Here is a 20,295-nt window from a genome sequence, read left to right as displayed (position 1 = left end):
AGCTCTAGGACCAAGGGAGTGTCCCCCTCTGTTTCTCACATCAGGAGGTTTTCTTTGCTCTGAAGAGATGAAGGCTCAATATGCATCATCTAACCCTATAAAACTGGAGGAATAGTGGGGGAGGAGGAGGCATGAGAAGTTGAGGGAGAGAGGTTGGGGTGGCGGGTCCACCTTGCAGTTTGGGAAGGGCCAGCCCAGGGAAAAGGAAGGGAGAGTGAGGCCCTTGGGTGGTGGTGTGGTGGTCTCTGCTTGGCTCTCTTCACCCTTGGTGAGGGCTGCCCAGAGAGCTGGTTGTCCGGTCAGGAACTTTCTTGCCCTTTGGGGCTGTAGGCCTTTGGGGCTTGCTGTGGGCTGGTGACAAGAACAGTGCTCTTTGGTCTTAAGAACAGCCCGGGACCTTTGTGGGACAGTTGCCCCTGAGATCTGAGTTGTGGCCCTTGTGTTAGCTGGTCTGGAGCTCTGAGTGTTCCCAGTGGGGCTGACACTTGCCATCTAGTAGCGAATGAGCCCAGACCTGCCTGTGGTGACGCTCATGCTAGAAGAACTGGAGGACCACGTGATCTGTAAGTCAATGAGAACTGCTTTCTCTACGGCCACTCACTGGAGGGCATGCGAGTTCTATGCTTCCTCGCATGAGGTTCAGGGGCTTCCTCAGCGGTGACCAGAGTGGCTTGGTTACTTTTCTAGACAGAGGCCAGCCCTGCTTGTCCTCTCAGCATCGTGTCTCATCCAGTGCCCCGTTGTTGGCGAGGGTATTTCCATTATGTGAGACACGTCCTCGTGGAGCTCTGTGCTAGAGGTGGAAGGAGGTTCATTTATTCACTTTACTTTTTTTTTTTTCAAAAGGCTGTTAGAAAGGAGAGAAAGATGCAAGGCCTTCACTGCATTATCCTGGCATAGCATCAGTCTAGGCATTTCTGTGAAGGAGGGAAGAGAAATGAAAACAAAGGGAGAAGGCACGGTCCTTGAGGGAATGGACTCATGCCCCCGAGGAGACTCGTCTGTTCTCCTGGGTTGGGCTGTCAGTCACTTCTCTAACTTCAAGCGTGTCCTTGCTGGCCTTCGAGTGTGGTGATTTCCTGAGACCTGGTGGTCCTCGACCATGCTGGCCAGGGTCAGCTGGGTTCTGGGTGCTGTGGTTAAGGGTGTTAGGGTGAGGCAAGCTCTGATGAGCAACTTGGCCTCGGGCCTCACTGCCTCAGAGTCAGGGGTGGGGGCTGGAGTGGCACAAAGGGCCTCACTACCCTCCGTTCAACCCGCTGTCCCCATGACCGTGAGTGGGCATTACGTCAGCCTCCTCAGATGAAAGGTTGGGCTTGTCAGGGATCCTGGGCGTTCAAGATTATTAAAGCTAAAAGCTTTTTCTTTCTTTCTTCCCTTTTTTTTTTTTTAAAGTGTGATCTTCATTCTTTTGTTCTGCCTTGTTGCCATCTGGAAGGCTCCCTCTGAGTGGCTGACCACTAATAGTGTGAACTTCCAGTGTCAATACTTTGAGAACTTGCCCCTGGGTCTTCTCTCCCTTCAGCAGGTGCCATAGGAGCCTCACTGGACCTGGGCAGGTGTTTCCGGGAGCACCTACTGGCAGGAGCCCAGGCCCTTCCTCCTCCTAGTAGTTAACAAAGGGCAGAGCTCACGTCCCTCTCCGGCAGGCTGCAGCGAGGTGGCTTTTGCGGAGAGCTGGGCCTGCCCCCGTGCAGTTCCCTCCTGTCTCGGCCTTGCTGCTCACTCCCTGTTTTAGTCAACTTTATTCACCAGAGTGGAGGAGTAAGGCTACCCCAGGAGATGTGGGACTTGGCGAAGTCACGTGCACGCATGTCCAGCAGAAGCTGCTTTCTCCACTGCACGCCTTTCCAGAGTGGGTGTCTGCCTGGCTTCTTGCCTTCGTGCTTCTGATCTTTCTTAACCGCAGCACGCAGGCCAGCTTTGGCCACAGCTGCCTCCTTGTGCTTCTCAGACACACTGCCAGTCTTCTTGGCCCAGGGCCCACCACTCGAGACTGCGCCAACTGCACCCGGGCCCAGCCATCCTGGGACCCCGCTTCTCTTTGTTCTCCACCATGAGCCTGCTTCACTCTGAGCACTCAGCACCCAGACCCTCATGGAGGAAAATGCCTTTTGACTCTTTTGGGAAAGTGACACCCAGGCTCTCCCTGGCCCCCTCCCCTAGGAGGAAGCTTGGACACCTCTAGCCGCACTCCCGCAAGCCGACTTCCTCTTACCCATCGGATTTCCAGCCTACCTCCTTGCTCATTGATAACATCTGTCTCTTCTTTATCACTAGGTGATGGTAATGCCCGAAGGAGCAGAAACGGTGTCCAGGCCCAGTCCTGACTACCCCATGTTACCCACAATTCCACTCTCTGCCTTCTCTGACCCCAAGAAGACCAAACCGTCCCACGGCTCCAAGGTTAGTGAGGTGGAAGGCCCAGTCACATGGGAGCACTGGGGCCCAGCAGAGGGTCCTGGGCTCAGGGCGCTCCCTCCGCAGAGCTGGACCCTCCATCCCTGAACTCTTTCCCTTGGCATCTTCCTCTTGGAGCCCTCTCTGCTCCCTGTGGCTACTTTCTGCCTCTTAGTCAGGACGGTCGGCCCCTCCTGCAGGCATAAAACAGCCTAGCAGTCACAGGCTCTTCACCCTGCTCCTCTTGAGGCCAGAGAGCCTTCCCCATCGTCCTGCCTCCCGCTGAGTCAGTGGGCTTAGGACCATTCAGTCAGAACCCCAAGATAGTCTCTCATGGTTGGGAGCCTGGACAGAGTGTGTCCATTGCAGCCACCACTGCCTACCTTCTCAGGCCTTTTGAGTGCAGCCAGGATGCTCTGTCCACCAGGGCTGGGTGCTTCCCCCCTGGGTGTTCCAGGTTTGGCTTCTTTCTTTGGCGGCAACTCCTGGCAGAGAAAGCTTACTTCAGGAAAGGGCCTGGTAGAACCATATTGGCGAGTGAATTGACTTTCCCCAAGAAGAAATGTTTTATCATCTTCACTCAGCCCCATCAGCCTTCCTGAGACTGCTCTCTGAATTATCTCAGAGTAGCTGCCAGAGACCTTCTGATGGTGTCACGGTGTACACATAACCTCCTGAGTGTTCGTCTCGTTCCCCTGCAGCCGCCTACACAGCTTCTTGTCCTGGAGGCCAGGTTCCATCTGCCTCTCAGGGCAGCTGCTTGTCTTTGCATCATTGACCCCACAAGTTTATCCGCTTCTCATCTTTGCAGTTTTCTTCATTCATTCACCTTTTGGGTGTTGTGGGCCGGGGGCACACCAGGTGGGACAGATGGAGCTCTCAGGCCGAATTACAGCCTTCCTCGTGAGCAGTGCCACGTCACCCAGGCAGGGCATTTCTGGCACTTTCCTCGGGCCAGTCAGTCTCTGAAATCCTCAGATTCATGTGACTTAAGCCCTTGCAATGCGTAAGGCCATAGTCTTAAGTGTGGAGTGCAGCTCTGAGAGTCTTCCCCATGCCAGCCTCCCAGCCCATCTTTCCTGAGTCTCGTGGAGGTCAAATGGAAGAGAAATTCTTGCTAGTGATCTTGGCAGTTCCTCTCTCAGCCTCTCACAGTTGTCTGGAAGTCCATTCAAAATAGGAAGGGTGGGAATTGTCATTTCTCCTGTACATGTCATTTGTGAATCACCCAAAATCCCATGAAGAGGCGCCCTCCAGGTGGTGAGGACGCTGCTGTGACCAGTGGAGCTGCATCTGCGGGGTGGCTCATGGCGCCTCTCACTGGAATGTCTTTGCGACCCCCCAGTAGTCCCCAGGCTAGATGGCTGTATGTGCCCGGCTCAGAGGCCTGTCGGCAGTGTTCTTGGTCTCCATTCCAACCGGTTCCCAGAATCCTTCTCCAGCCTCCTGGGTGGCGTGGCGTGGGAGGCTCCTGTGTAGGTGTCTCAGGCAGCACAAAGCAGGTTCTTCTCTGCTGGAAGCGTCCTCTGCCTATCATCCAGTCCTGGCTTTTGAGTCGAGAGCCTCACTCTGCTCTTCTAGGAGGGTAAGGCCTGTGCACCAGCCTCTTCTTTCAGATGCAGACCTTCCTTTGGGTACTGTCTGTGCCTCCCAGATTACTTATCTGCTGCTTGGACCCAAAGAGTCTGTTTGCCAGGTCACATTCTCCAGGCAGTGGGGTGAAAGGGTTGGCCATGCAGTGCCTTGATTGTCAGGGTCCCCACGCTGGGGGTAGCTGGAGAGTATGGCTCTTGTAGCCCTCGGCGGACTGGTGACGGGTGGTCTTTCCCCACCTCATGGCTCCTTGACTAGTAGCATGGTTAGCAGGAGTTGGAGCCTCCTAGGAGAGGAGTGGGACCCCTGAAGGCTCATACTTCGAGGATAGTGTTCCTTCCCTTTGGTCCCCACCCCAGAGTACCCCTGGACTTACGTACCTGAGGCTTCTGCCTGTGTGACATCAGCCACTTGGCCTGAGTGATTTTCACCGAAACTTGGTTCTTAGCCATATATGAATCTTTGACAGCTTTAAAAACACAACTGTGAGGAGTCCTATCCCCTGGGAACATCCACATTACTCTCAGAACTTAGTGTGTGATTTCAGAGAGCCCAGTCTTGAGCATCTGTACAGACCCCCGGGTGAAGAGCTGCTGCTTGGAAGGCCCCTGTTTGCTGGGCAAAAGAGGCTCAGCTGACCCCAGGTCTGGGGGAAACAGTGGGAACTGTGCTGAGGCCTTTGGCAGTCATACCCATCGGGTGTGCTCTCATCCTGCCTCCTGGAGCTGGGGCCAGCTCCTGTGGCCTGGAAGGTGCGTGGATGCTTCAAGAAGAGGCTGGAATCACATGTTGGGTCTTCTTCTTGCCTCCCTCCACAGGGGAGCAGATTTCTGGGGAATGGAGCCCCCAGGGACTGGCCCCATTCCACACACCAGCCCCAAGGGGCCACCCCCTTTAGATGGCCAGCGGGAGCTTGTGGTGTGAGTACCTGTCCCCACTGCCCTGGAGACGGAAGAGCCAGGGCCGGGGCCCAGGAGCCGTGTTTTTCCAGGGAGGCAGCGAGAGCCACGGCCACACATGGCTGTCTCTGAACCTTTGGCACTGACGTGGGCCGAGGATTTTAAAGAAGACAGTGACCAAGTAGATCTGAGGTGGTCGAGGCCGTGCCATCTGTTCCCGGACCTCTTTACTATGGGCCGGGAGAGCAGGACACAGAGGCCTCGCTGCTGGGCTTTGAGCTGGCCTGCCCGTCCCCTCGGCACATGGGTGAGCTGGTAAAGTGTGGCTACCTCAGGTGGTGCATACCACCTCCGGGGTCTGGCCACTGTTGGTTTGCTGGTGAGCTTTGATCTGGAGAGCCGCTGAAGCCAGCTGTTCACCTAGCTGACAGAGTGGGGTATGGAGCCCTTGGCAGCTGACAGCAGCAGGCACCTGTCCAGCAATCCTGTACGTGCAGGGTGATAAAGGGAGGTTGACAGGGAGGAGGCAAACAAGGTGTCAAACCAGGCTTCTACCCAAAGGGCATGCTCTGTGAGGAGCTGGCTGTAGCCTGCATGGTTGAGTGCTCTCTGTCATCACTGGTGAGGTAGGTGGTCTTGTCCTTGTTCAGAGGAAGTACTGGCGCTCAAGGTTGGCGTCATCTGGCCCAGCTTTCCTGGCAGCCTGGAGCAAGGCTGCTCTCTGCCTCTGTCCCCAGCCAGGACTTCGTGACCTGACTGATCCACCCTGAACCCTCTGAATTTCCCAGGAACCATACATGTTGTAGAAAAGCTGCTCAGGCAGCTTCGGTTCCAAGAAGTCAGGAGCTGTGGGTCCTGCACAGTGCCTGGGAGCCCAGCAGGCGGTCAGTGAGTGCTGACTGTGGGGGTCAGAGAACCGTTATGCCTGGCTGGACAGGCTGGGTTGGGACAACCAGGCAGGAGACACTCAGGCTCCACGGTGGGGACAGAAGAGGGGGGACTGCCTGCCGGCAGCCCCAGTGGGGAGCTGAAGGTGTTGGAGCGGGAGGGATCTGTGTGGCTGCCTTTGTTTGACTCATGTGTGCTCTTCTTGAATCCCTCAGGGAATGTCAGTTCAATTCAGAGGGGAGTCTTAGCCTGCAGTCGCCTGGGACCTGCTGACACTTCCTAGTAGTTTAAAGGGACAGCTCCATTTAAAACTCTCACCTGCTACCTTACTTTTTCGCTTTTTGGAAGATTTTCTCTAGCTGAGTCTGAACCAGGTGGATTATACTTTGTAGGGGTTGGGGGAGGTGGAGCAGGGCGGCCTGAGATGCCGTTTGACTGTCTTCTCCCTTCCCGCCCGACCTTTCAGGACGCCAGCAGGGAGAGCGGCAAGGCCTGCAAGGCCCACAAGGCGGCCAAGGAGCACCGGGAGCGGCCACGCAAAGACTCGGAGAGCAAGGGCCCCTCCAAGGAGCCAGAGCGTGAGCAGGCTCGGAGTGCAAAGGACACAACGCGGAAGCTGGTTGAGGGCCGGCCACCCAAGGAGGAGAAGGCCCCACCACCCAAGGCTGCATTTAAGGAGCCCAAGATGGCCCTGAAGGAGACCAAACTGGAGAGCCTGTCCCCCAAGGGCGGCCCCCCGCCACCACCCCAACCTAAGTCTTCCAGTAAGCGGCCAGCTGCCGCCGACTCACCCAAGCCCAGTGCCAAAAAACAGAAGAAGAGCAGCTCTAAGGGGTCCAGGAGCACCCCTGGCACTTCGCCCCGCACCTCGTCTTCCTCCTTCTCAGACAAAAAGTCGGCTAAGGATAAGGGCAGTGTCAAAGTGGAGAAGATCAAGGCTGAAAGTGAGCCCCGAGAGATCAAAAAGCCCCTGGAGGTGGAGGAGTCCAACTCGGAGGATGAGGCCTCCTTCAAGACAGAGGTGAGGTGCCTCCTTTCCCCCGTGGAACCTGTCACCTCCATCCTCATGCTCTTTCCGTCTCTGAACCACCGAAAGCGTTGTCGGCCCAAAGGTTAGATGAGGGGTCTGCAACCCCAGGTGCGGGGCTCCCACTTGCTCCTTGTAGCTTTGGGCACACCTGAGCGCCTCCTGAGCAACTTGCCTCGGTTTCCTCTTCTGTCAAGGGTGATAAAGCCTGCCTGTGAGGGCTCTGTGGAAATAGTGCTTAGAGAAGGATGGTCCTGGTAAAGCACGACAGTCTGGTACCTGGGTTCCAAGCTCTTTACCTTGGGAGCCCCTTGCATGGCCCAGGGTCTTTATGCTTGGGGGTCAGAGTGAGCGACTGCCTCGCTCTTCATCCCTTCCCCAGCCACCACGTGGTTGGTCTGTCTGGGAAGTCGCTCCCTTTATCAGCAGGGTATGCCTTTGTCTTCATCCTGCTCTCCCAGTGTGGAAGTTTAACGCAGGCCACTGCACCTCCCCCGGCTTCCTTCCCACGTGGCTAGTGAAGTCTGAGGCCTCACCACCCCTACCACCTGTCCGCTCCTGCCCAAGCAGCCCAGACACAGGGATCTTGAATAGGCAAGGCTCCTCTTTGGGAGTGGCACCCTGTCACTGTGAGAGGCTCTGGGCTGCTTCTGCAGCAGTGTTTCCAGGTGGCTCTCTGCAGGTTGCCTTGAGAGACCCCTTGAGCCACAAAGGGGCCCATAGCTGGACTGCTGATGGGTGGCCAGACCTCACTGGGGCCCCAGGTGGTGATGAGCTCTGAGTGCTGTGTTTGGCATCTGGTGGTCGGAGGACAGGTGCCTGGATGGATGGATGAGTGAGTGAGTGAGTGATCCCTCACCTGAAGCACCACACTGGCGCTCAGTGGCCTTTTGCTGTCTCCCAGTCTTCATTCACTCTCAAAGGCTGAAGCTTTGCCTCTAGCTCTGCTGCTCAGGGCTCCATCAGGACTTTGAAAGTGGCTCCCAGACAAGAAGCTAGAGCTGTTTTGTATCAGCAACACCAATGTCATGAGTGTGTGGTTTCCAGGGGGGTACCCCATTGGAGGCAACAGCGCTGGGGGTGACGATTCGGTCCATGGGTAACAGTGCACATGGGGCCAGTGATGCCGTGTGCTCAGCACTGCTCACAGCCAGGAGTCACCGTCTGCCAATGAACCTAAGGTGTCAGGACCTTGGAACATTTCTTATTTGGAAGCCTCCTGGCCTTCCAGGGCCATCTCAGTATCCTGTTCAGCTGTTGCAGGTTCTTTGGATGCTAAAAAGCAACCTGGTCTATCATGTGTCATCCTCTCAGCACCTGGAGCTCTGGGCAAGTGCCTTTCCCGCCTTCCCCCCTAGATGTTTCCCGGCGAGGCCTTTCTGTGCCCAAGGCTGGTTTCCTCCGTTGGATAAGAGGTGGAGACCTCACCTGATGCCTCCGGTGTCTTCAGTGACATCCGGCTCTGATCACTGTGAGACTTGGGATGCTGTGTGGGAAGCCTTCCCCACGCCCCGACCCCGGGGCGCTGCTGCTCAGTGGGTTGGATGTCTGGTGTCTATGATCTTGGATACCTTGGACCTGAAGCTGGAATTTCTTGGAAGCGTGGGGCGTTTCTCTTGGGTGAAGTGCTTCCCAGCCCTGAGAGACTTCTGAATGACAAGCCTTAGCCACTCAAGGTCATGCAGGTGTGAGACCTGGGCCGTCAGGAGGGTGCCTGGAGGTCTCTAGGCCTGCAGGCCTGTGACTCAAGGACATTTCCCAACCCTAGGACGCTGGTGAGGCACAGACATCTATAGTGGAAGAGGCGAGAGAGCTTTTCATACCTGGACCTCCCAGCCTCTCCTGACTGCCTCAGGCCACATCACACTGGAGGCTGCGTAGGGTGCCACTGCTGGGAAGCTCTGGCTATTGCCTGAAATTTGAGTTGCCTCATCCCGCTTGGGCAAGAGGGGGTTGGGAAGCTCCTTGTCGGAGCCCCGAGCTCCTCCAGCTGGTTCTCTGTGGTATCCGTGGCCCAGGGGGCCTGTTCAGTCATGGACAGGAGCACTGAGAGCACAACAGGCCCCTCTGTCCTCCTGCTGGACACTGCATGTGGCCAAGCACTGGCACTCGTCAGGAGCACTCGCAGTGACCTCTCGTAGTGACCCCTCATGGGCGTTGTGACCCACACCTCTAGGCTCTTTGGGCAAAAACCATTTCCACCCCTCGGATTTGTGTGGAAGGAAAAGGGTCAAATGCATCTGAGCTCGCCTGACTTGCTAGCCCCACCCGACCCCCACCCCCCGCCACTTCCGGCACACGCGGCCCTGAGCCTGCACACTAGGCAGTCACCACCTGGGTGCAGCTCCTGTCCTGGCCCTGCTGTTTTCTGTCATTCTCATGGACCCTGCTGCTCATGCCCCTGGCTCCAGATTCTCGGCCCCGGGCAGCAGAGGCATGGTGGGCACTGGCTTCCCTGTGCTGGCGGCTGGCACACACACTTAGCAGAGGCTGCAGCTTTTACAGATAGGGGTACTGAGTCTTGAAGCCAAGGATGGCCTTGGCCAGTTGATGACAAAGCCAGGATCAGAACCAAGACCCCTGAGCCAGAATTAGAACTGAATCTGCATGCCAGAGGGCCCACCATGCTGCAGGCCCGTGGCTGGGGGTTGGAGGGGTCATGCTGGTCTGCGGCACCCCCACAGTGCACAGTGGTTGATGGTAGTCTGGCAGGGCTTCTCCCTGAGGGATTCTCCAGCTGGGTGCTTGGAGGCATGTGAGTTGGGGGCACCTGCAGGGGCCCGGTGGGAGGGCCTGCAGCAGGTGGGTTAGACCCAGGTAAACTCTAGACAAGAGGCCCCTTAACTTTTCAGGTGACAGGTGTTCTGTCCCCAGGTGGCCTGATTACTCTCTGGTCTATCAAGTGAGCAGAGATTTGGGGCTTCCTGGGTCCACTCTGCAGGCTGGTAGCTGCTCTGGGCCCAAAAACCATCAGGAGAGACTTTGCTGAGCCCCTGCTTTCCTGGGGTCTCCTCTCACATGACACTTGCCAGGACTGATCAGACACTGTATGCTGCCTCTGCCTGTCTCCTGGTCCCCTCTTTTCTTGACAAGGGGAGGTGCCCAGAGGTGGCTGGTTCCACATGCTCAAGTTGTTCCATTTCTCCAGATGGTCCCACCCCACGGACAGGCTTGCTAGGGGTGGAGCGGCCTCCCAGGTGTCCAGGATGCTCTGGTCCAGGGCGGACTTTGTCCTCCTGCCCTTCAGAGTCTGTGCCACCGACCCGTGCCCTGCTCTGCCATACACACCTTCTGAACTGCTGGTTGGCTGAAACCACAGCCCCTGTTCTAGCTTAGTACTCCATGTGGGGAGGCCAGAGGCTCCTTCCCTGACTAGTGGTCTGAAACCACCTGTTCCTTTCCACCCAGGGAGGAGCTCCTCAACTTACCCTATGTATCCTAAGGCCTACTGGCCTGGTATTAGCTTTTACTGCCCCCTGGTGGCTGAGTCGGGGTGGGTGGCTGCAGGAAGAAGAGGGGGATGCACATTGATCTTCATCTCAGGGCACCTGGTGGGTTACAGCAGCATGTGGCAGGGAGATAGCTTTTTGTCATCACTCAGCCTTCGGATTGGCTGTGGGGAAACAAGGGGCAGAATGAGAAGCTGGTTCTCTGCACCCAGCTTTCCTGTTCCAGACCTTTCCTCTGTTCCCCCCACGGCCCCACAGCCCCCATCGCCTGCTCTTGCCCTCACAGGAGAAAAGCAGGGCCCACAAACAGATATGCTACACCTGCCCCACCCCCCTTTCATGGAGAGCCTATTCCCATCCTCCTGCCTAGGCACATGCGAAAACTAGCAACGTGATGTGAGCTTCTCCTGGAATTACTAGAAATTTAAAGTTCCTTAGCGGGAAAAGAAAGACCATCGCTGTGGAATGCAAACTGGTGGTGTCCCGGGGCTAGTGGCGGAGGTGGGAGCTGGGTGCCTGTTGTCCCAGGAAGCCATGTTCTCAGCAGTGTGTTTGTGCAGGGGCCCCCCTGTGTGCCTTGAGCCTGGTGCCTTTGTCACTCTGTGAGTGCATATCTGGAGGAGGACTCAGCTGAGTGTCGCCAAGACACCAAGCTGAGCGCATTTCTTGTCCACTCCTTTTTCCTGGGCTGAAAGATTATTCTTGTCTTTTCTCCCTGCTGTCCCACCCCACCCCTGTTGTGGGGTGAAGTCTGCCCAATCGAGCCCATCCAACTCTAGCTCCAGCTCCGACTCCAGTTCGGATTCGGATTTTGAGCCATCTCAGAACCACAGTCAAGGTGAGTAATGGCGAAAGAAAGAGACGGGAAGTTTCCTGTGTCTCACTGCTGTGGGACCAACCCCTGACGCCACCTGGAGGCTGGTGGGGTTCTGGGTTTGTTACAGAGTCAGAGAGCTTAATTTCTGGTAGCTTCCGTGGGGACTCACTCCATGCCTGAGCTTCAGCAGGGTCTGACAGCTGCTGCCGCTGCCAGAAAAACCCATTGATACCTTACCCCAGGGCTGGGGGTGACTGCGGGGGGGGGCTGGAATGAGGGGCGGGGGTGAGGGTGATGGGAGGGCCTGGAGTGATGGGGGAGGGCCGGGGCCTCCTACCTGAGCTGAACTTACCCTGGGCATTTTTTGAGTGTATGCTGCTCGCCTAGACTGGACCCCCAGGGAGCCACATTCATAGGTTGTAGAAGCGCGGGAGAGTGTATTAAAAGGAAAAGCAGAAACAGTTCGCCTGACTGCCAGCCAGGTGTGTGAAGTGCCACCCTTCCTAGTGGTGGTCCCCTGGGCCCTCGGGACGCTCTGTCTGATGAGGGCTTCGAGCTGTGCTGATGAGGGGCTGGGGCTTGTGGGCCAGTGGACAAGGGCACCTTTCTGATTTGGGTTTTGTGTGTGTGTGTTTTCAAGATTCCAAAATATGTAACATTTATGTTTACTGATTACATAAATGGCCTCTTCTATAGTTGTTTAGTCTCTTTAAGAGTCTTTAAATCATGCTTTAGTCTATTCCTTTTTTAAAAAAAATTTTAAAGTATATTTTATTGATTATGCTATTAACAGTTGTCCCATTTTTTCCTCCCCTTTGTCCCCCTCTGCCCAGCACCCCAATTCCCTCCAGCATCCCCCCCCCTTATTTCATGTCCATGGGTTGTACATATAAGTTCTTTGGCGTCTCCATTTCCTGTACTATTCTCAACCCTCCTATCTGTTTTGTACCGTTTTGTGATTTGGGTTCTATCCATAGCCAGACACCCTCCTCACAGGCTCCTCCCAGACAGAGGGGCATTAGTTCCTTTGCCAGCCCTACCTACCCTGTCCCATCACGGGATGACCCTCCTAGATCAGGGCAGGGATGCTCTGCTTCCAGAGTAGTTTTGGCTGGCACTCAGTAGTCTGCATTTCTGCCTTGTCCCTGCAGGACCCCGGGAGTGGGGAGGCTGTTAGGAGGAAAGGGCGTAAGACCCACTTGGCTGCCCGAGATCCGGGGGCCTTCCTCAGGTGCAGGGTAGGCCTGGCCACTCCCCGCCTGCAGGACACAGGTGTGAAAGGATGGCATGGGGCCCACCAGCCCTGCTGACCCTGCCACTCACCCTCAGACTAGAAGCATTTCTTCTGATAGGTTGGACCCACAGTCTCCTCCTGCCACAGCCTGGAATCCTTTTTTAGGGGTTGCGGAAAGCTGGAGGAAGAGAGCATATTGTGGGGGGAGTCTGACCTGGAATTCAGATGTGTAGTTGCTGAAGGGGCCTGGGGGATGGGGTGCTGGAAGCCCAGACTCTCCAAGGGTTCTTATCTGTGGGGAAGCGGCGGGGGGGGGGGGGGGGGGGGGGGGGAGCCCTGCTTTAGCAGGATCACGTGACCAAGGTAATTGAGGGCTTTGTGTCCCTCTGTTGCCTTGGTAACAGGAATATAAACCAAAGATGCCTCTGTAGGGGACTGGAACCGGGTGCCTCTGGAGAAAGGGGAGGACGGTGGGCTGGGAGCAGCGGAGGGGGTTGCTGAGGCACTGGGCAGGCTTGAGTAGGGGCACAGGCTGCTGGGGAATCCTGTGGCCCCAGGCTCTGGCTGCATCGCCCTCCCCAAGGCTGGCTGGTCCTGGCTCCAGGCAGAGGCTCCTGTCTCAGGGCTAGGATCAGAGCAGGGCTGCCCCTTTGGCTCTGGCAATGGAAGGGCCCTGTGCTCCCGCTTCAGGCCAGGGGCCAGAGACCTACGAGCAGGACCAGGAAGGTAGGGGATGTGGGGAGCCACAGGGTCCCTTAGGCAGAGGGTGGCCTTGGGGTCAGACCGTGAAAGATGGGTGGCAGGCCCCATGTGGCCAGAAGGACTTCGTAGGAGGATTTGTGGGGGTACATTTTGGGGGTTGTGGTGTCAAGAAGTTCATGTGGCCCTGGAGGTGAAAGGGACCCTTCGGGGCCCAGGCAGAGCCCCGACCCCGCTTTTTCTCCTCTTCCTTGTCACCCTCCCCAGGACCCCTGCGCTCCATGGTGGAGGACCTGCAATCTGAGGAGTCCGATGAGGATGACTCTTCATCAGGCGAGGAGGCTGCCGGCAAGACAAATGCAGGGAGGGATTCCAGGTGCCTGGGCTGGTGGGGGGTGAGCCGGGTGGGGGTGGGGGACCCTGGCGGCTGTGCTGAGATTGTGAGGCCTTGAGGAGGAGAGGCTAGGACAGGGTGTCCGTGGGGTAGGGGCAGAGGAGGCATCTGCGCCTCTTGGGCAGCACCCTGCCTAGTGGCCAGACGGTCTCTCCTGTTTCCCGAAGTGCAGGGCCTTAGGTGGCATGCTTTCTCCTGTCGTTGGAAGGTGGGGGCCGCGTGGTGGGAAGGGGAGATGCTGAGGGAAGGAAGTCCCATCACCATCTGAGAAACAGGGAGGCAGTGCGTAGGGCCAGCCCCGATCTGAGGCAGGAGTTGGGGTGGGGGTGAGCAGAAGTGGGCTGGTCCCTGTTTCTGGGCCTTGGGACTTTTTCTCTTCCCCCATGTGTGTGTCATGGGGGCGAAGAAGGGGTCAGTGGCCCAGTTGGCCCCTCCTCCCTGGGAGGCCAAGGCCTGCAGCCCTCAGCAGCTCTTTAAGCCTGGCCGTTCGCCCCATCTGCATGTGCCAGGCACAGGGACGCCTAACGGTGCTCCTAGGCGGTCTGTCAGTGTGGCTGATTAAACCCACCGTCCAGAGAGTGTGGCTGCAGAGAGCTCCTAAGTGGCAGCTTAGCTGTGGAGGGGCCAATGGCGGGCTGCCTGTATCCCAGGACAGGGTTAATGGCAATGGCTCCTGCCTGTTTGGTGCTGTTGGCATTCAGTTTTGACTCCTGTTGGACACTAGGAGCAGGGAGCTGAGAGAGCTCTGTTCCTGAGGGTCTCCCACAGCAGTGCAGGGACCAAACGTGCAGAAGCACCCTGAGTGTCCTTCCGCAGCAGCAGACACAGAAGGCCTGGGTGGGGCTTCCCTGCGTGCCGAGGGGCACGGCATCCGTCGTCAGGGAAGGGGCCACGCAGACTTTGCATTGGTGCTGCAGCTCGTTGGGAGGAGCTGGCCAAGCCTCATCTCATCCTGCTCTGCTCTCTGGGAAGGCCCATAGTCTGCCATGTCCCCCAGCTGCTACCTAGTGGACTCTAGGAAGAAGGGGACTCGAGGGGTGTGCAGGGTAATGGGGCTGATCCTGGGTCTGGCTGACGTGTCGTCGCCTGGGCAACAAGGAGACACAGCCTTCCTTTCCCACTGGAGTGATCTGCATCTGGGAAGTCGCGGAGAGAGAGCTCTGGGCCTCAGGAGAGCAGGGATCCCCAGGCCTGGTGCTCACTGTGGGAGAGGTTTACCTGAGGAAGCTGGCAACCTTGGCCTTAGGGGAGTGAGACAGGAGCTCCTGGGGCCCAGGCTCCGCGCAGCATCCCCGGCACTTCCTGGCTCTGCTTTCACGTGAGGCATTGAAGGTAGAGGGAGGAGGCAGCAGGCGGAGTTTACTGGGTGGCAGATGTGTTAGGGGGGAAAGCTTGTCAGGCTCCTCCTTGCTGGATCAGACCCAAATGGCCGTAAGGGGCTGGGGATCCCAGACCAAGCCTCCCTCCTCTGAGGGAGGCCTCCGGGCGAGCAGGCCATTCCCAGGGTGGAGGGCGGGGCGGTGGGGAAGAGGAATCTGCCTCCTCTACACCCTTTCACTGTGCTGTGAGAAATTTTTGAAAAAGCTGAAAGGATTGGACCAGCCTGTCTTATCCAGGCTGAGATCATGAGAGAGAATCGTGACTCTCTAAAGAGAGGCTTTCCAGTTCTAGCTAGCCAGGGATTTTAAACTTTGAGCAAACACCCCTCGCCTCCTGAGACGGTAGTACCATTGGCTGCTGTGAGTCCACCCCTCCCCTGTGCACTATTCCCAGGGCCTCATTTTATGGGTGAGGAAATGGAGGTAGAGGTTGAAAACCACCCCCTGCCCCCAGGCCCTGCCCACCGGGAGGTCTGAGTTTGCGCCGCCACCAGACACGCTGAGTTCAGGGCCCCTCCCAGGCAGGAATGCCCCTGTGCCACTGGGGAGTCCTGGCGTCCAAAGTGCTCAGGCGAAGGTGGGAAGTTCCGTTCCCCTCAGGGGATTCTGTAGGCTGCCCCCCACCTCCCTTGGCTGCAGGAGTAATAGCAGAACCACGTGAAAGGAGCAGAACCCAGCACAACCCGTCCTTCCAGCTTACAGGGTGTCCCACCTGGGTGCTGGCCGTCATGGGGACCTGCATCATGGAGACGTGCCTCTTAGCATGCCTGTGGCTCCGGGTTCTTTGCCTTTTGAAGGTGGCGCCAGAACATTTTTTGGTTTGTTTGATGTTGGCAGTGGCAGCCCAGAGCTAAGTGGAGTTGGTATCTGAGGTCTAGGGGGAGCACGCTTGGCCCGTAGGGAGGGGTCTCCCATTGTCAGGTGAGCCTGAGTCAGGCACAGGTCCCGCAGCAGCAGGTGGCTGGTGGAGGCCTGACAGCGTTGTGTTCCTTGTTCAGGTTGAGTTTCAGTGACAGCGACAGTGACAACAGTGCTGACTCCTGCCTTCCCAGCCGAGAGCCCCCTCCCCCCAAGAAGCCACCACCACCCAACAGCAAGGTGAGCCCAGGGGGCGCTCCAAGGGGCTTCTGCCCAGAGGAGGAAGTCGCGCTGGTGGGGAGGTCTCGGTCGCATCCTGGAGGCAGGGCTGAGGGCTGGGCCTTTATAGGTCTTAGGCCTGGGGTTGTCCAAGGATCCCAGGCTGAGGGTGGTGGGCGCAGAGAGAGGCCTGGTTCACTCCCGGACCCAGAGGCGTGCCTGCTTCCGGGGGTGGCTTCCCTTAGAGTCGGAGGCCAGAGGAAGGAGGATGGGCAGCCCCAGAGCTCCGGGCTGGCCCCGAACGGTCAGCGGTGGCCCTGAGGAGGTTCAAGGACCTGTGGGGGGTTGGGGAGGGGCGCAGCTAAGAGCTGAGATCAGAACCGGGTTTATTCTGCAGGCGTCAGGCCGGAGAAGCCCCGAGTCCTGCAGCAAGCCTGAGAAGATCCTCAAGAGGGGCACCTATGACAAGGTGGGGGGCTTGGGGGGGCGGGGGGGGGACCCCGGGGCTCCAGAATTGGACAGGCTAGGCCAGGTGTGCCAAGGTGCTGGCCCCTCAGTAGCAGGCCAACCTCTGTCCCGCGTCCCCAGCTGAGATGGGCCAGACCATGGGCGGGTTCTCTCAGGGCTGGGCAGTTGGAAGGACCGAGGCCACCTGCTGAGTGTCTGTCTGCCCCTCCAGGCCTACACAGATGAACTGGTGGAGCTGCACCGGAGGCTGATGGCCCTGCGGGAGCGCAATGTGCTGCAGCAGGTACTGGGCAGAGCCTGCCCTTTACCCTTGGCTCTGCTGAGGGCGCCAGTTACCACACAGGAGTGCCTGGGGCAGGGGCTGCCTGCAAGTTGTGCAGGCTGCTGGAACCCCTTGCTGCAACCCCAAGGAGCCGCCTCCTTTTCCTCGGGGGTCTGCTGGAGGGTGGGGGACACCCTACTCCAACTCCCTGTCCTCTGAAGCCGCCCCGCCACTGCCTTCCAGATTGTGAACCTGATTGAGGAGACCGGACACTTCAATGTCACCAATACCACCTTCGACTTTGACCTCTTCTCCCTGGATGAGACCACCGTGCGTAAGCTGCAGAGCTACCTGGAGGCTGTGGCCACATGACCCTGGGCCGGATGCCCGACCCCTGCCATCGGGGTCCCGGGAATCCACACCCGGGCCCCGCCTGCCTTCCTCTCTCTCGACTCACCTGCCCGCAGCACTGCCTTAGTGACCGCCCTGTCCTCGGCCCACAAGGCCAGCTGCACTTGCCTCGTTGGCTCCCGGCCCGCCCTTCCTACCAGCTCACCGGGAGCCCTGGGGCCGAGGGGGGCCGGGCTGGCGCTGCTGCTGCTGCTGCTCCCTGTTGCTCAGGGGCTGTCACCTGGGTCCCCCTTGGAAAGTGGCTGGTGTTGAAGGCAGCACTAGGCCTCATTCCTGTAGGGGAAGAAATGTGTCCGGCAGCGGGAGCCTCGCTCCATGGTGGGGCGTGTGGCACGGTGTCACTGCCCGGGCGTCTCTGAGCAGCTGGGGCACCACCTCCAGCCTCCCCAGATGGTTCAGACACACCAAACCCCAGGACCTCAGAGGGTCCAGCTGCTCCAGGCCAGGCCTTGGTTCGTCCTCCACGTGAGCCGCAGGCAGCCCCTCTGTTGGCTCTCACTGTGCTGGGACTCTGTGCTGTATAGTTCTCTCTATATTATATATGTATGTATGCACTGTAGGTACCAGAGCGGTTTCTGGGTGTGCATTTCTGTGGCAGCAGTGCACGTGGGGGGGTGGGGGGTGAGTAAGGTGGGACTTTTAGGTTAAGATGTCTCCACTGGTCTTGTCTTTGGGCTGAGGCTGAGCCGGAGTGCCAACTGGCTCTGGAGGAATCCTCCCGCAGTGGTACAAGGATGCCTCGTCCTCCTCCCGGGACTCAGAAGGCATAGTCCAGGGCCTGTGAACACTACGATGGAGCAGTAGGTCCTTGGGCGCCCGGTCAGCCTGGCAGCCATCTCCGGGGCCAGGCCTCCTGGGCGCCAGCCGGCTGCAGGCCGCCGCTTGTTACGGCGCCCCGGGCCGTGGCCTCTCCTTCCTTCCATAGGATCCTCTTCCTCCTCTCTGTTGATCGAGTCTTCAAACTTTGAAAAAAATGAGCTTTTGCCAAATAAGACATGATAGTTGTGGAGTTTTTTCAAGGAGCGTCGGGACTCAGCCAGCTCCTCATGCCTGGGCCCTGCTGGTGGCAGGCCCTCCCTGGCACACCTGTCTCTCTTAGGTTGGGGCGTCGCCCTCCGACACCTGCCATTCACACTTGTCCAGAGCCCTGAGACTTAATCCCTCGAATGCCTGAGATTCTCCAAGGACCAGGCCGTCTCTCCTCCCTTGGCCCACCTTCCAGTGTCAGAAGGCCCTCACGGGGCCAGCCCACCTCGGGTGGGGCTCCTGAGAGCCTGCTTCCCTGAGACCTTGAATCAAGGCGCCCCCCGCCCCCCAACTTTTGCCATGAACAAGATGTGGAGAAAGGACTGGGAGCCCAGATGTGGGTTCACCTCTCTCCAACCCACTGTCAGGCAGACCCTGAACACTCCCTGGTGACCCCCACGTCCAAGGCTTCCCTGAACTCCGGCCTTCCCGGTGAGGTCCTCAGAACCCGCGGGGAAGGCCCGAGAGCTTCAGAGGAAACCATCATGACTCCTCGCCATTCACTCGCATTCTCTCCTGACCCCACTGCCTTGAGTTACTAAGAAGAGATCGGGTCTGTGTGGCAGGCCCTGTGCTGTCACCGTCCTGTTCTCCAGACAGGCCAGCAATACTCCAAAGTGGGCACCATTCTTCTCTGGAAACTTTTCGATGCATTGGATGGAAGGAACTGGCCCAACAGGGGCTGCTCAAAAGGCAGCAGCTGCCTGGCCCTCTCTGCACAGAGGCTGCCAGGGGCCACAGGCAGGAAGCTCTGCTCAAGGGCAGTAGTCTTTCTCCTTCACGAGGATCTCCTGGAAAGGGCCGCAGGCTCCATGTGGCAACATAGGCAGCCCTCTGCTTTGAGCCGGGCTCTCACCAGAGGCCACCGGAGAGAGGCGCTCTGGCTCATCCTCAGTGTCAGCGGCATCTGGCGCTTCCTGCTGTTTCCAGGGCCTTCGGAAGCACCGACCCATTTCTCAGTTACCTCCTCTGGCCGGAAGGCCTCTAGTGCTGTTCTCTGGAGCTGCTCTGGGCCCAGTGCTGGCCCGTGACCACCCGATGGACGTGCCAGGCAGCCCGGGCCCCAACCACAGCATTCCCGGCTGCTCCCCTCCCCCAACCCCCAGCTGCCTGGCAGCTGGGCCCACGAGGCTCTGGGGACGCTTCCATAGGAAGGGGCAGGCACTTTGTGATTGCCGCGTGTTTAGTGTTAAGCCCTCTGCCCCCAGTGAAAATCCCTGTGTTTTGCTATCTCCTGAACAAAACGTAAACCGACACCTGAAAGCAAAAGGTATCGAATACCTTTTTTACCCATAAGGGTTTTTACAAAGATTGTGTCTCATTAGGAACTAGGACACTTACCAGCCTGAGACCAACTCCTGGATAAATGGAATAAGGAGAATTGTGTTTGTAACAAGTTACAGGATTGTTTCTGTCCTGGATTTTAAACTTTTTGTTAAATTGTGAAATTATGGAGGAATTTTATAGAAAAAAAAGTGAAATAAAGTCAGATGGGAAAGCAAACCTGTGTGTAGACCTGTGCATCCGTTTGTTTCCTCCTGTTTTGGAGCTGGTGGGTGGGACCACAAAATATCTTGGGGCTTCTTGTCTCCTCTCCGTGTTTCAGTGCCTCCGGATCAACGACCAGGAAGAGGTGACAGGGCTGGGGTCCAGCAGGAGGGAAGACAGTATGAGCGAGGCTGGCGCACTGGAGGAAGAGAGCTGTGCCACCGGAACTCTGAGAGGGACAAGTTGGGGAATGGGTCTCAGACCCTGCTTTTGGTGTGTTCTTTCCTTGGATGCTGGCAGCAAGGTCTGGGTTGGAAAGCAAGCCTGACTTCAGAAGATGGGTAGAGCGATGTGCTGATGATGGAAAGCTTGACAGAAAGAAAGATGCGGGCAAAGACATTCTTTCTTGGAAGCCAGGCTGCCCGTCTGTCGGTTTGGCCATGGTGCATTTTGCTCTGGACTCAGTATGGTAGAGCTGAGTTAACCCCAAGGGGACAAAGCTCTTGCAGGCCCCGTTGAAGCAGCCCTGTTCATCCTAGGGTTAGCCCCATAGAGGAGCAAGAAGTTCTACCGCCAAGTGGTCAGTATTACAGACCAGTACCTGCTGGCAATTCTGCCTGCAGCAGCTGGGGAGACAGCTGGCCACACTCAGGCTCAGGCCTCTCTCCCTTCTAGTTGGTAGCCAAGAATTCTTTTCCAGCATCAGGGCTATGGCCTTTGGTGTCCATGTTTTTCCTACCAGAGAAAGATTCTGTAGGCCTTTTGGGACAGTTTCTGTTCTGAG

General features: G+C 57.7%; 1 protein-coding gene across 3 annotated transcripts in view; it reads left to right on the top strand.

The window, feature by feature from the left end:
• MLLT1 (MLLT1 super elongation complex subunit) overlaps positions 1 to 19,509 on the top strand; it is a 69,498-nt gene extending 49,989 nt beyond the window's left edge. For 2 of the 3 annotated variants that reach the window (XM_054562201.1, XM_054562202.1), the window contains exons 5-12: positions 2,281 to 2,406; positions 6,247 to 6,801; positions 11,007 to 11,094; positions 13,274 to 13,382; positions 15,778 to 15,877; positions 16,254 to 16,325; positions 16,536 to 16,607; positions 16,830 to 19,509. In XM_054562201.1, coding sequence (XP_054418176.1) covers positions 2,281 to 2,406; positions 6,247 to 6,801; positions 11,007 to 11,094; positions 13,274 to 13,382; positions 15,778 to 15,877; positions 16,254 to 16,325; positions 16,536 to 16,607; positions 16,830 to 16,958 — 1,251 coding nt within the window. In that variant the 3' untranslated portion in view covers positions 16,959 to 19,509. The remainder of the gene's footprint in view (positions 1 to 2,280; positions 2,407 to 6,246; positions 6,802 to 11,006; positions 11,095 to 13,273; positions 13,383 to 15,777; positions 15,878 to 16,253; positions 16,326 to 16,535; positions 16,608 to 16,829) is intronic. The other variant, XM_054562203.1, reaches the window with a different exon arrangement.
• Positions 19,510 to 20,295: the final 786 nt, after the last annotated feature.

Source organism: Pteronotus mesoamericanus, unplaced genomic scaffold (assembly GCF_021234165.1).
Source record: "Pteronotus mesoamericanus isolate MK-2021 breed Mesoamerican mustached bat unplaced genomic scaffold, CSHL_Meso_final scaffold_636, whole genome shotgun sequence".
Lineage (NCBI taxonomy): Eukaryota > Metazoa > Chordata > Mammalia > Chiroptera > Mormoopidae > Pteronotus > Pteronotus mesoamericanus.
This window is presented reverse-complemented; position numbering and strand designations above follow the sequence as displayed.